The sequence below is a fragment of the Amphibalanus amphitrite genome, unplaced genomic scaffold (genome assembly GCF_019059575.1).
Source record: "Amphibalanus amphitrite isolate SeventyFive unplaced genomic scaffold, NRLGWU_Aamphi_draft 000017F_arrow, whole genome shotgun sequence".
Classification (NCBI taxonomy): Eukaryota; Metazoa; Arthropoda; class Thecostraca; order Balanomorpha; family Balanidae; genus Amphibalanus; species Amphibalanus amphitrite.
Genome location: NW_024881513.1, coordinates 1,562,476 through 1,577,500, shown reverse-complemented (window position 1 = coordinate 1,577,500; position 15,025 = coordinate 1,562,476). Strand labels below are relative to the sequence as shown.

Genomic DNA, 15,025 nt, shown 5'->3' with positions numbered 1-15,025 from the left:
TCTAACACGTATTTACAGATGTTCTCCACATATCGAGGAATCTCTGCCCCATTTACACTGCACTGAGCGCCGGCGCCTGTCCGGCCCGGAGTGGGGGGAAGGCGTCACTCACGTCAGCGGCACGTCGACCAGCACCTCGACCAGTCCGGTGAGCAGCGTCTCCAGCTGGCCGGCCGGCGCCGGCGCCTCCAGCTGGCGCACCAGCTCCTCCTCCGAGAGCAGCTGCACGCTCAGCTTGCACGCGCAGCGCAGCACCAGCAGGGCGTTCAGCGTCTGGTCGGCCAGACGGCTGCCGGAGAGGGGAGGTCAGCAGAGGACGGCCAGACGGCTGCCGGGGGGGGGGGGGAAGGGGGGCGAGCGGGCGAGGTCAGCAGAGGGCGGCCCGAGCGGCAGGCGCGCCGCACAGCGCACCGCTCTCTGGGATCCCATAAAGCGATCGTACTCGGGAATCTTACTCTCTATATTACTCTTTCTCACTCTCCTCTATCTTATTCTTACTGGGATCTTGGTAAAAGCGTATCTAGAACAAAATTGCGATATAAATTGCTGCACGACAACAGAGGAAAGACCTTGGATTACAATGCATGTCATGCCAGCTCAGCACCTGACTGACAAGAATCCGCAGTACACAGTCACCTATCGAGCTGGGCCGCCGCTTTCAGCTCGGAGGCCTTCCCAAGGAAGACGCGGACGAGCGCTCCCAGGTTGCCCGTTTCCGGGTTATTGGCGACGAACGTGTTGAACAGGCCAGACACGGCTTCCTCCAGCCTTTTGTCATCCTCCCTGTGAACCGGCAGACAAAAATACAAAAATCACACCTTTCACATCCAAGTAAAACGTATCAGTAAAAGCGCAGCAGTAAAGCAGTAAATGAGTTATAATGAGTAATGTAAAAGCAGTAAATACTGTTTGGTAGGAAGCCTTCAGTACACTAATAACATATGGGAGGTCTCTATGGGAGGAGATTGATAAGAAATACAGTAAGTATAAAATAAAAAATACATCTAAGAATTTCGATACCGGTGACCAAAGCACAGGTCAATTTTGCGACCTCTCCATTCTTAAGTCAATGGAAGATAATTGAAAGGCGTCTCTTTTGGACGAACGCTATTCTAGACACTCAAACATCGGTATTGGGTTAAAATTCACACACTGAAAAAGAAAATTGCAACTGTGACCCCTCCTTATATCCCCGAGGTCATCTCAGGTCATGAAAGGTCCCCAGCAGTTTTTTTCTTGTAATTACTTTTGATAGACATGCTAAAGCGACGAAAACACGTTAGATGTGTTCAGGCTGATGATACGGATAGACTGATATACAGCATGACCTTTTCCAGTCAGGTCGTGACCTTTACCATGGGTCAAAATTTCAAAATGGCCTTGCTATGAAAGTCAAATTATAGTTCATACGACGGATTTCGACGAGAGGAACACGCTGCTGGAACGTAAATGTTAAGCCTTTCTTATGTGAAAAGTTGTTTATATAAAAAATAAAACGGTTATTTTCCGAGTTTTTGCCCTGCCAGAGACAAAACCGCTGGTCCTAGGTCAAAACTGAGGGCTTACGTCAGAAAGAGTGCTAAGATGGCTATCGAATGCCGAATGCGCTTTCCCGCGGCGCTGTAGCTAAGAGCGTTAAGAGGGCTATCAAATGCGCTTTTCCGCGGCGCTGTAGCATGTGGCCAAAGATAAATCAGGAAAGAGCATCACAAGATTTACAGAAGAGTCTACCTGGTTATAGAAAGTATGATGGCATAATAAATTTGGTACAGAGCTAGCAGGAAAGGATAGGCAGTCAGCGGCCGGTACTGCACACTGCTCACCTGGTCAGCCGCCTGCTCAGCTGAAACTGATGCAGTCCCTGCCAGAAAGGGTCATCCGCTGGAAGAGGCTCGGTACCAACCAGCTTTGCCAGCTCGGTGCTCTCAGCCACCGCCTTCAGGCCACTGACGGCAGCACCCATCACTGCCGACTCTAATCAGCTGAAAACAAAACACATTAGGTAGGTACACCACTGGGAGAAAATGACTAAACACAACCTGCATTTATAGCAATTATAGCACCATTATATGCTGAGAAATCACAAAGTAACCACATGAAATCATCACAAACACTAAATTAAAAAATAAGGAAAAATTATAACATTTCAAGCCATATGTATTAGTGAATTGTTACTTCTACTCTATGGAAGCCCTTCTTTTTTAGCCACCGCATCACAGCTACATTAACCCTCACCCGTATGGGCGGGGGATCGAACGGACCCTCCCCCCTCGGTTTTTGCGAAAACTCGCGAAAAAAACGGCCGACCGCGACGAAACTTTCAGTGCGCTCACGTCAATGAATTTTACACCTACCCTGAAAATTGCATGACTCTGACCCCAAAGACCTTTGACCTGTGACCTACTTTTCGAGACCTGAGCACTGGTCGGTCGCTGTTTTTTATCAGCATGCTTTCAGTTTTCCCATATAAGGAAGTTATTCTGGCGCTTCTTGGCCTCTCATTGGTCAAATGAATAGACCACGTGAATTCGACCAATGAGGAGCCAAGAAACAGCAGCATGCTCGCTGCCTGCTGATAAAAAATCGCGAACGAACAGCGCCCATGTTTAGCCGGGATCGCGATTCGGCGTATGTTGGCTCGCATTAGTATTATGGCTCGCGTTTGCAGTCTTTTCGTGATTTCAAACGTTCAAATATGGGATATGATGTTGATCTCATGCATAAGGGTGGGTGTCAAGGTCACCTGAAAGTCAGGTCAGGTCATTGATCTTTGATGACCTCGGTTCACTTTTTCGAGTTGTACATGCTTTTAGGCTAGTTTTTGAAGCTGAATTCAAATTTAGCAGCCATCTGAACATTTACGAAGCAGTTTTGGTACCTTCGTAACATGTTACGAAGCTGTCAGAGGCAGTTGCCACCTACTACGACTACCCAGCAAAACTCCTGCTGGTTGACCTGACCTGACCTGACCTGATGCCAGTTTTGCCAACAGCAAAATAGCCACCTGCTGGAATTTTTTGCCTAAAGACTGCTTCACATATGAAGCATAAACAGTAAAGCCCTATCCGCTTACGAGCCCATCGCGTCTACGCTTCGTATGTGAAGCAGTCCATAAACAAAAAATTCCGGCAGGCAGCTATTTTTCTGTTGGCAAGACTGGCCTCAGGCCTAAATGCATGAAGACATCATCTGTGATCAAAACTAACAGAATATTCGTGATCAGCACCCCGAAAAACCTCTTAGTAGCCACACTTTACGACGTTCTAACAGGTCCCGACTCCCGATTTTCCCGACTTTTGGGTCATTGATCTGACCTGGAAGGTCTGCCGATGACCTAGGACCTAAAAATTGGGTATCATCGGCTTCCTCTCGTCACGGGCTACACACTCGTTTCTTCCTCGAAGCTCTAGCTCGATCAGGGGCGAAACGGCAAGGGAATCAAAAAATCATTGAAAATTGCCTTTGAATCATGAAAATTATAGAACATAGAATATGTTCATAGAACCTTGAAAATTGCCTTTAATCATGGTAAGAAACTTCATAACTATGTAAGAATTTGCCTCCGATAGAAATGTAACGTAGGAATGGTGATTTTTCGGCAGTGTCTGGAAAAAATATGTTCGGTAAGAAAAGTATTTTGTAAGAAAATGTCCAGTTTCGAAAATGTCCGTAAGAATTGACCTGATCCAGAGTTGTTGTGCTTTACCTTCAGCACATTTGATAACAATTCACAATTTTTAAATGTCAAGAATACAAAAACTGAAGTAACAGGTAAAACCACATGATAAGTTTAAAATCACTACAACAATGAAAACTAGGGGTTAAAAAATTCATTTTTTTTCAATTTATACAAATAGTTCTAGTTTAGTATGTGATTCATGATACAAAAATAACATACAGACAGTGTGATTTTCCCAAAACAGCTTTTAGGTGATGGACAGTGGCTCTGTCTTTTTCCCATTCGCAAGGCCAAAGCGGCAATTTCTTAGTTTTGAGGAACACTTTTTGCATACCTTACACATTTTTTACCTACTTAAAGAAAAATCTCATCGTCATGGGCCTTTCTAAACCATAACGATACATTTGAAGTCAAAAATGTACTCAAATGAATCAAAAAATTGATTCCATGATTGCCCATATTTGGTCATGGCTCCTCCCACCAGAATCAAATTATTGATGCCTCCATGTTTTGATTCCAAAAGTCTAGTTTGCCGAACTGAAATGGTACAGCCCACCGCTAAAGTAATGTAGGGTTTTACCAATCTCAACGGTTGGCTTTGACTGGTGATTGTTTAATGCGGAGTAATCGAAAAGAAGATGTCAATAGCTAAAGTTGCAGCTGCAAGGGTGACGATGCATATAAGCTACATTCAAAGTTTCATCGAAGTCTGGCTAATCGTTCTGAAGCTTCAGAAGCAGAACATACCCATGACTGAAACCCCACATTACTTCTGCTGTGGACTGTACCTAAGCTTCCAAAGCCATACGGTAAAAGATACCTATGTCATTAATGGAGCAGACCAGCACAATTTTTTATGACAACTAACCCAAGTAACCAGGTATAGAAAAATAGAAGTTACCTATTACCTATAAGCACATATCAGGCACAGACCAGGGCTTTTCGTCATGGAACTCCCGAGGAACTCCCGTGCAACTCCCGTGCACTACGTGGCATTTCACATTTCTCACATTCACGCTGCTGCAGGAAAATAACAAACAAGGGAACACTGTTCGGAAGCCGATGCTGTCTATTTTCAAAGCCCCCGTCATTGGCTGCTAGCGCTTGGCTAGCACGACATGGATGTAATTCACAAATGAGAGAACGGGAATCGCCAGCGAGATTTGCAAATGAACAATCATTTGATCTTATAAATGTCACGAATGCGTTAGAGATGTCAAAGTTATGCATTAGATTTTAGAACGGGGCTCGATGTTATTCGACCGCCACACTTGTAGTTATTCCACAACTGGAGAACCACTGGATGGATCAAAACGAAATTAGCACCATTCGAATTGAAATTAGCAATTTTACGAGCTATTTTGAGCATGGTGACCACAAGCTATCTCGGTGACTACAAAAGACAACCTTGGCGATTTCACCTATTGCAGCCATTCTATAACACAGGAACTGCTGGGCCGATCGAGACTAACCCCGCGCGTTCGATGTCGGGGGGGGGGGGGGGGAACGCGGGGGAAAGCACCACCAGTCTATGCTGATGCGACATGGGTCAAGCTTTTCCAGGAAAGTTGGTGGGGTGGGGCAAAAAGTTGTCAAACCTACAATGTCCCATTGTTAATTTGGATAAATTAAAACAATGAAACAATTCTTTTCATTACAGATTGTAGGTAATATTTTGCATTACACAGCCATTTCAAAGCTCCTCAACTCAATGCGAAAAATATTGGTTTGCTAAGCAGTAAAGTCCTGCAAATCGGCTTAAGTTGGTGGTGCAAAACGCTTATTGGTGGGGAAAAATGGCAAGTTGGTGGGGTAGCCGCCCCACCAAGTGAATAGGAAGCTCCGCCCCTGCTATGCGATGTCGGATGTCATCAGTCGTTTCGAATACCTATGGTGACTTCAGGTGACCAGTCAATGACGTTGGGAGTGGGACGTCGCGTAAAAAAATCGTCAATTATTGCAGCCATAATCCTATAACTCAGCAACTACTAGACTGATCGCAGATCGAGACGAAAACACCACAAGTCGATTTGCTGTAACGCCTGTAAGCGATCTCATCAGCCCTTTCGAATATGGTGACCTCAGGTGACCTCGGTGAACTGGTTTTATCGAGGCTGCAATAAAACAACTGCAATAGGCGAGAACAATTATGTGGCCTACCAAGGTCACCGAGGTCACCTGAGGTCACCATGCCTATTCGAACCTACTGATGAAATCGCATACAACGAATCGACTTGTGATGTTTTCGTCTCGATCGGTCCAGTAGTTGCTTGGTTATAGAATGGCTGCCATAGGCGAAAACGGTTATGGGAACTCCCAAAGTCACCCAGGCCACCTGAGGTCACCATACATTATGATGAGGTCACATTAGGTCACTGATGTCACTGAGGTCACTGAGGTCACTGAGGTCACCATACATTGTGAGGTCACCATACTGTATTGAGCATTCGAAACAGCTGATGACAAATTAGGTAGGTACATCCAGTAAATCGACTGGGGGTGTTTTCGTCTCGATCGCCTCCCAGGTGAAAAAATCTTACAAGATCTTACAAGAATCTTCTCGATCTTGCAAGATCTTATATGATTCTGAGGACAGTCTTGCAAGACCTAGGGAATCTTGTACAAGACTGTCCCAATCTTGCAAGAGTCTTGTAAGAATGCGGTGGTTTCCTTGCAAGAATCTTTCTTGCAAGATTCTGGGGAGTCTGTTGGTTAGGTACTTGTAAGATTTTTTTAACAGCTCGCTGATCAGTCATGACCATTGATAAGCCTCATACTAAAGTATGAGGAGTACTGTAGATGCCGTTTCTATGTCGGCGGCGTCATTCGTGACGGGCACGAGCTACACCAAATAAAATTTTGCTGAAGTAGAAAAGTAGGACAGAAATAATTTTAAACAAGTAAAATAGGTTTAGAACAAAGGTTTTGAAAATAAGTATCGAAACCGCAAGGCAAGGAAGGAAGAAGTTAAGTGATATTTAAGTTTAATTGGTGTAGAATAAGATAAGCCTTTCATGTAGCCGCGGACCAAAAATCGCTTTTGACGGTGGTTGTGGTTGAGAATATGTGCGTGAAAGAAGAAGAACCTGTGAGAAAGACGGTGATAAGAACCGGTGTGAAGTGTGCTATTTTGTGCCTGAGTTTATATTTTATTTTAATACCGAAATATTACGACATCCCGATCAACTTTAGTTTGAAATAAATCAGAGTAAAATCACTCAGCTCAAGCCACCCGTAAAGCACTATCCAGCGCCTACATTTAGTCAAAAGCGGTTTTGCATCATTTAACGTAAACGACGCAAGTGTAAGTCAAAGTACATAAGAAGATGGGAGCTGACTCTCCAAACGACCTGCCGTTACGTACGGCAAAGTCCCTACGGGAAGAACTCAGAAAAAGAGGCCTGTCGACAAGCGGCAACAAGGCTGTTCTGATAGAAAGACTGGAGAAAGCTCTAGCTGCCGAAGAGCAAGCGAAGGCAATTGAATGCAGAAGCTCAGTGTCACATACGTCTCTCCTTTCAAGTTCCTCTACCTCAAGCCAAAGAACCCAAGAAACTCTTAAGAGGGCAGAGCTAGAGGCCAAAGTAGCTCTACTCGAAGAAAAAGAACGACTTCTTCGTGAAGAAATGGAGCTTAAGATGAAACGAGAGAGGCTACAGCTGCGAGAAGAAATTGCGCTTGCTGAAGCAAGAGAAAAAGCACTTGAGATGAGCGCGAGTGTCCTCAATGAAGAGACCATTCCAAGACGACAAGGCTCAGCTGCGAATGGCGATGACAATGACGATTCGCAACTAGAACTGACAGCTATTCAAGCACTGTTAACTCAACAGAAGAGAACTCTGCTACCCCAGTCGCAGATTCAGACTTTCCGAGGCGATCCTTTGGAGTATAAAGGATTCATCCGCGCATTTGAAAGCAGGATAGCCAAAAGGACAGAAGACTGCGCGGAGCGCCTGCACTTTCTGGATCAATACACAGACGGAAAGCCCAACACCATAGTGCGGAGCTACATGCACATTGATCCAGTTAAGGGCTACGCTGAGGCTCGGAAGGCTCTCGACCGAAAATACGGCGATGACTATAAAATATCTAAGGCGTACGTGGAAACGCTGCTCACCTGGCCCGCGATCAGAGCCACGGATATAGACGGGCTGGAAGACTTCGCTATCAAACTGAGAGGCTGTTTGAATGCTATGGAAGACATCAGCAGTCTAACTGAGGTAAACCACCCAAAGAACCTGCAGAAGATTGTTGGCAAGCTACCAGCCGCCCTTCAAGAGGGCTGGCGACGGTTAGCCTTCTCTCTGACAAGACAGGACGCGAAGCCCAGCTTTCAAGATGTCGTGGAGTTCGTGGAGAAGGAAGTGGAAGTGGCGGCCGATCCCGTGTTTGGAACCGCTGAGATGGCTGCTATCTCCAGTGGAACAAAGTCATCACCTGTAAACAGAAGAGAACAAGCTGTACAAGTAAAGAAATCGAAAATTCATGTGACGAAAACAACGGAAGATGCAGCAAACGGCGAACTCTGTCCGTGTTGCAAGGAAGGTCACGACCTGGAAGCGTGCCAGAAGATGCTGCATAAAACTACCAGCGAGAGACTGGAGCTGGTCAAGAAAAGTGGCCTATGCTTTGGATGCCTCCGATACGGGCACAGCTCTAGGCAGTGTCGCAAAAGGAAGACATGCTCGAAGTGCGGCTCTCGTCACCCAACTCTGCTTCACATGGACTCAAGAAATTCAGAAGAAGGAAGACCCGGTCCGCTGCCCGAGCCAAGAAGTGAAGTATGCGGCGGAACGACGACGGACCGAGCCGGACCTGTCATGTCCATACTACCCGTGCTGGTCACGGGCCGGAACGGAAAAACAAGCAAAACGTACGCTTTTCTTGACAGTGGCAGCTCGGCGACATTCATCACCAACGCTCTCGCTGAGAAGTTGAAGCTAAAGGGAGAAGAAACGTCACTGGCGATAACGACCGTGGAGCAAGACGAGCTAAAAATCAGCAGCCAAGCCCTAACTGGACTTCAAGTATCAAGCCTGGACGGGAGCGGCAGCGTAAAACTGCCGTGTACATACACAATCAAGAAGATCCCTGTCACGAGCAGCGATATACCGGACGCATCTGTCGTGGAGCAGTGGCCTCACCTCGCTGGCATCAAGATTCCGGTTGTGGAAGCAGAAGACGTCGGCCTGCTGATCGGATGTAACTGTCCTCTCGCCATGGAGCCCTGGGACGTAGTACACTGCGAAGACGGCGGACCATACGCCATCAAGACCCGCCTCGGCTGGACCATAGTGGGCCCCAGCGACCAGAGCACCAACATCACCAGCAGCAACACCGTCAAACTGAACCGAGTCGGCGCCAGCGCTAAAGAAGATATAGCTAAAATGCTGACTGATATGTACAACAGTGACTTCACGGAGAAGGTCGGCAGCGAACCAAGTCTGTCAGTCGAAGATAAGCTTTGGCAAAAACAAGTGAATGACAGCATCACACTGCGCGACGGAAAGTATGAAATAGCTCTACCACTGAAGTACGAAGACACTAGCCTACCGAATAATCGCAAGATGGCTGAAAGACGAGCCGAAGGGCGCAAGAAAAGACTCGAGAGGGACGAAGGTCTACATCAGCGATACACTGAGTGTGTAGAAGAACTCATCCGAGAAGGTCACGCTGAAGTTGTCCCTCCCGAACAGCTCCATCGACTTAGCAAGACATGGTATCTGCCCCACCATGCCGTCAGCCATCCTGCAAAGCCAGAAAAGACGCGAGTCGTCTTCGATTGCTCAGCAAAGTACGGCGGCGTGTCACTGAACGATCAGCTGCTACAAGGACCTGATCTGACAAACAGCCTGCTCGGTGTACTGATAAGATTCCGACAGGAAGAAGTCGGATTCGCCGCTGACATCAAAAGCATGTTTCACATGGTCAGAGTGCCTGAGAAAGATGCAGATCTACTGCGGTTCCTATGGTGGCCTAAAGGTGACACATCTCAGGAGCCACAGGACTACCGGATGAGGGTGCACCTTTTTGGAGCCAAGTCATCACCAGCGTGCTCAAACTTTGCCCTCAAGAAAACTGCAGAAGACATAGGGACCGAGGACCACTCGGAAGTGAAGAGCACGATAGAACGTAACTTCTACGTAGACGACTGCTTGAAGTCTGTGCCAGACGTAGATTCAGCTGTGAAGCTAACCGAGTCGCTCCGCTCAGCATGCCGGAAGGGGGGTTTTCACCTCACGAAGTTCGTTTCGAATGACAAGTCAGTCATGGAACACATCCCAGAAGAAGACAGAGCAGTAGAAGCAGCCAGTAAAAGCTTACTGGAGACGGACTCAGCCGAAAAACGTGTTCTAGGTATCCTCTGGAATGTCTCATCAGACACGATCGGAGTTCAAGTTCAGGACATGAGAAAACCTGCAACAAGAAGAGGCATCTTATCGGCAACCAGCTCGCTCTTTGACCCTCTGGGGTTCGTAGCACCCGTTCTGATGGCTCCGAAGATCCTGTTACAGCAGCTCTGTCAGCTGGACCTGGGATGGGACGACCCCATTCCTCAGCACCTGGAACAGAAGTGGATAGAGTGGACGCAGGCTCTTCATCACCTTCAGGACTTCAAGATAAGACGGTGTTACAAGCCCCCAGGCTTCAAGGCCATCACTTCCTGCCAGGCTCACTATTTTGCCGATGCAAGTGAGACAGGATACGGCGCAGTAGCCTACTTGCGGATGACAGATATCGAAGGGAAGACCCACTGCTCATTCTTGGCTGGAAAGGCAAGAGTAACACCCTTGAAGACTGTCACGATTCCACGCCTCGAGCTGACAGCTGCCACGGTAGCAGTACGTCTAGACGCACAGCTCAAGAGGGAGCTAGAAGTAGCTGTAGACAGCACTACATTCTGGACGGACAGCTCTACCGTTCTCCGTTACATCAAGAACAGAACTAGCCGTTTTCATACATACGTGGCCAACAGAGTCCAGGTCATACAGCAGCACTCAGACCCAGGTCAGTGGCGATTCGTCGATGGCAAGTCGAATCCGGCTGATGAAGCCTCCCGTGGGGTTTCTGTGGAGAAGTTTCTCCATCGTTCGAGATGGACATCAGCACCGGAGTTCCTGTGGAAAAAAGAAGAGCACTGGCCTGTGGATCTGAACTTACCTGTCCAACTGGACCAGAATGACGCAGAAGTGAAGCGACCTGCGATAGTTTCGGTCACAAGCACCTCAGAGAAGAACCCCACAGACAGACTTCTACTGCAGTACTCATCATGGTACCGACTGAAGCGAGCGGTGGCGTTCTTCCTGCGGCTGAGACGCCTCCTAAAGGCCAAGGCAGAGCGGGCGCTCTCGGCTCTGCAGACGAGGACAGCAGCACACGACGGGAGCAGATCGAGTGCCTCGAGTACATCGGCCAACGAAAAGAAGCCGAACAAGAAGGGGACAGCTGCTCGTGCTGATCAGCCGACCACACCAGCTCTCCTGTCTGTGGAAGAAATTGACGACGCAGAGACGGCCGTGATCAGCTATGTTCAATCACAAAGCTACAAAGAAGAAATAAGCAGACTGAGAGGGATGCAAAATGTCAAGTGCTCCAGCCCGATAAGCCGCCTCGATCCCGTTCTAGACCAGAACGTGTTACGAGTCGGAGGGCGTCTCGGTCGGTCTACACAAGCATTTGAAAGCAAGCATCCGGCTATTATGCCGGCCAAGTCACACGTAACGGATCTCGACCTTCTGACGCCCAACCATCTTCTTCTCCTTCGAGCCGGTCCTCGCCTACCGCCTGGTGCGTTTAGCGACAGCGACAACTACACCAGAAGAAGATGGCGGCAGGTTCAGCACCTGGCAACAGAGTTCTGGAGAAGATGGAGCCAAGAATATCTGCAGACTCTGCAGCACAGGCAGAAGTGGACGAAGGAAGAAAGAAACCTACAAGTCGGAGACGTTGGTTATCATCGCAGACAAGAACGCTCCTAGGAGCACATGGAGCATCGGGCGCGTGACACGCGTCTTTCCAGATGCGGGCGGAGCCGTTCGTGCGGCGGACGTGCAGACGAAAAGCACAGTGCTGAAGCGTCCGGTGACTAAGCTGGTTCTCCTCGCGGAAGCAGGAGAATAACAACCGTCGAAGCGAACACTAAGTGACGCTCGGGCTAACGTGCGCCGACGGGGGCGGGGGTGTAGATGCCGTTTCTATGTCGGCGGCGTCATTCGTGACGGGCACGAGCTACACCAAATAAAATTTTGCTGAAGTAGAAAAGTAGGACAGAAATAATTTTAAACAAGTAAAATAGGTTTAGAACAAAGGTTTTGAAAATAAGTATCGAAACCGCAAGGCAAGGAAGGAAGAAGTTAAGTGATATTTAAGTTTAATTGGTGTAGAATAAGATAAGCCTTTCATGTAGCCGCGGACCAAAAATCGCTTTTGACGGTGGTTGTGGTTGAGAATATGTGCGTGAAAGAAGAAGAACCTGTGAGAAAGACGGTGATAAGAACCGGTGTGAAGTGTGCTATTTTGTGCCTGAGTTTATATTTTATTTTAATACCGAAATATTACGACATCCCGATCAACTTTAGTTTGAAATAAATCAGAGTAAAATCACTCAGCTCAAGCCACCCGTAAAGCACTATCCAGCGCCTACAAGTACCTTGGGAGAAATGCCTCGCCCCGGTGCATTGATAAGTTGGACTGGACATTTGTTCTCAATCTGCAACCTACCGGGATTTATTCACCTAGTAATCAGGACGTCACATCTCATTATTAGAACTGGCGGGACATCAACATTCGAATGTTGTTGTCAACATTGTCCCGATATATAGGGAATTACGAGTTGTGAACTGATCCCTATAAAAGAATCGATTCACTTCATAACTCCCAAATCCCTTCATAACATTCTCAGCTTAATTTGACGCATTACTGTACTGTATTATTCGGGGACTTAAGCGTGCATTTGTGCGCAGTGGTGATCTTCTAGAGACTGTACCGACTGGAATTTAGCGACCACTGTCCGTTTTAGAGACCGTACGGTCGGCGGCGGGCGTCCCCTCCCGATCCTCGCCTGGGGCGGAGGCCGGAGACGCCGGGGAGGGGAGCGCGCGTCGCGCGCGCCCCCCTCCGCCGCATTCCATCCGTCCCATTCACTGCCCGCTCGCGATGTGCGGACGGCCGACGGGGGTGTCGAGTGTGTGCCGTGCGGTGTTGGTGTCGTCTGCCGTCTCCTCTTCCGACCTGAAGGTAAGGTTCTGCCATGCTGTATTGCTGTGTAACAATAAGAAAATTGTTCTCAATATTTGCAGCATTAAAGAAAAAACAGCGCCGAAACGTTCACTCAAAAATAGCTGATCGCCTGTCATTCTTTTGCATGCCACAAAGGGAGTAGTGCTGACGGTAACGTCATACGGTGAAACTGGGCCCAGGGATGGTAGATACGTGAGGATGATAGCTATGATAGGCATGCTGAATTTATTATCTTTAATCGAAAATGAGCCCCATCAATTCTAGTTTTTGACTGATAAGTACTGGCTCACCTTTTCACATCTGGCTTGGGATATTTATTACCTGATTATATAAATGACATTTCATTTCAGCATTCGAGAATCTCGGCTCACCAATAATATGCGATGCAAGGCTCGACGGGCGACATCCTCGCTCAAGATCAAGATGTGTACGAGTATAGCTGGATGCAGACGGAACGGCGGCCTTGACAATGGTGACATGACGTGACGTCAACGGTGTGATGATGTGATGTGACTGTGACGTGTGGATGACTCGAAAAGTAAAGGGCTGTTGATATGTGTTCTCAGCTAAACATTTTTTATGAATACCTACATATTGATTTTGACGTTTACACTCATGGCATATTATCCATTTCACTTTGTGGATTTCGTTCACATGGGTCTCGGCATTAATACAATCGAAACAATATCTTAGGGCAACGATGTGTCTGGAAGTCTTGCACAAGGCTTGCAAGTCTTCGATAAGACTTCTAAGTCTTGCTGAAGATTTGTCAGAGTCGTAGCAAGCCTTGTAGAAGGTTTGCCAGAGTCTGGTACAAAACTTGTTGAAGTCTTGTACAATACTCTTGCAACAGTCTGGTAAGACTCAAGCAAAAGCTTTGTACAAGACATGCAAGAGTCTTGTACAAGACTCCTGCAAGATTCTTATACAGTACACGTAAGAGTCTTACGAGACTCTTGCAAGAGCCTTGTGCAAGACATGCAAGAATCTTGTACCAGACCAGCAAGATTCTTTATAAGAATCTTGTATAAGATGTGCAAGATTCTTGTAAAAGATTTGCAAGAATCTTGCACCAGACTTGCAAGATTCTTGCACAAGATTTATAAGAATCTTGCATAAGATGTGCAAGATTCTTGTAAAAGATTTGCAAGAATCTTGCACCAGGCTTGCAAGATTCTTGCACAAGATTTATAAGAATCTTGCATAAGATGTGCAAGATTCTTGTAAAAGATTTACAAGAATCTTGTACCAGACCTGCAAGATTCTTGCACAAGATTTATAAGAATCTTGTATAAGATGTGCAAGATTCTTGTAAAAGATTTACAAGAATCTTGTACAAGACATGCAAGATTCATACACAATATCTTACAAGAAAGTGGGCCAATTTCTTGCAAGATTGTCTTGCATAATAATGCCTGACAATCTTGTAAGATTTTTTCACCTGGGCTTGGTAGTTCCCGAGTGGCTGCAATGTGAGAAAACGTCGCTTTGACATTTCGAGGTCACCACGGGTCACCTGAGGTCACCATATTCGAAACGGCTGATGAAATCGGATCCCTTTACCTACTCTGATGCACTGGGCCGACGTAGGACGAAAATACCACCAGCACTCAGTAGTCGATTTGCCGCATGCAATTTCCAATTGCCAGGCACTCGTAACTTCACGACTTGATTTCGAAGTCAGCGACTTCGATAACAATAGGGGAAAGTGGGGTGGGTTGTATCAGTTTTTACTCCGAGACCCATAACCTCGTAAGTATCCGTGATAATCTCATTATTTCCATACTATCCCCTTCCTTGATTCTTCTGCTTTTTTGTGCAAAGTAACTTTTCCGCTACCTCTACCAGTTTTTCTTCTACGGTCTGCCGAATAGAACAATGTTTTTGATACAACTTGCCCCATGGCTTGGGTGAGTTGTATCACATGGTGGGGTAATTTGTATCACTATTTCACGTTTCAGGGAGTGTGCTTGCTTCTGGTTTTGAACATAGCAACAACATTAAATGGGGTTAATACAATGTATAGGTATGCTCAAAGGCTTCACTTTATTAGACCAAACTTAGGTCAATGCAATCCGAACGAAACATCAACAGACTAGACGCAAA

The 15,025-nt window shown here is 46.9% G+C and overlaps 2 protein-coding genes across 6 annotated transcripts in view; one reads left to right on the top strand and one right to left on the bottom strand.

Annotated features, from left to right (window-relative positions):
• Positions 1–4,854, bottom strand: part of LOC122387738 (dymeclin-like) — a 49,440-nt gene extending 44,586 nt beyond the window's left edge. The window contains exons 1-4 of one of the 5 annotated variants that reach the window (XM_043378202.1): positions 4,588–4,854; positions 1,824–1,982; positions 637–783; positions 113–289 (exon numbers count right to left, since the gene is read on the bottom strand). In XM_043378202.1, coding sequence (XP_043234137.1) covers positions 113–289; positions 637–783; positions 1,824–1,963 — 464 coding nt within the window. In that variant the 5' untranslated portion in view covers positions 1,964–1,982; positions 4,588–4,854. Of the gene's footprint in view, positions 1–112; positions 290–636; positions 784–1,823; positions 1,983–3,898; positions 3,957–4,013; positions 4,130–4,580 lie in introns of those variants that run through there. The other 4 variants (XM_043378176.1, XM_043378185.1, XM_043378195.1 and 1 more) reach the window with 4 other exon arrangements.
• Positions 4,855–9,801: 4,947 nt separating this feature from the next.
• Positions 9,802–13,506, top strand: LOC122387733. The gene is made up of 2 exons (XM_043378163.1): positions 9,802–12,916; positions 13,270–13,506. The coding sequence occupies exon 1, from the start codon at positions 9,949–9,951 to the stop codon at positions 11,656–11,658; it is 1,710 nt and encodes a 569-aa protein (XP_043234098.1). The 5' UTR covers positions 9,802–9,948; the 3' UTR covers positions 11,659–12,916; positions 13,270–13,506.
• The last annotated feature ends 1,519 nt before the right edge of the window (positions 13,507–15,025 follow it).

Bases quoted from the DNA above. Each gene is read 5' to 3' on its own strand.
- LOC122387733 (XM_043378163.1), top strand. From the start codon at position 9,949: ATGGAACACATCCCAGAAGAAGACAGAGCAGTAGAAGCAGCCAGTAAA.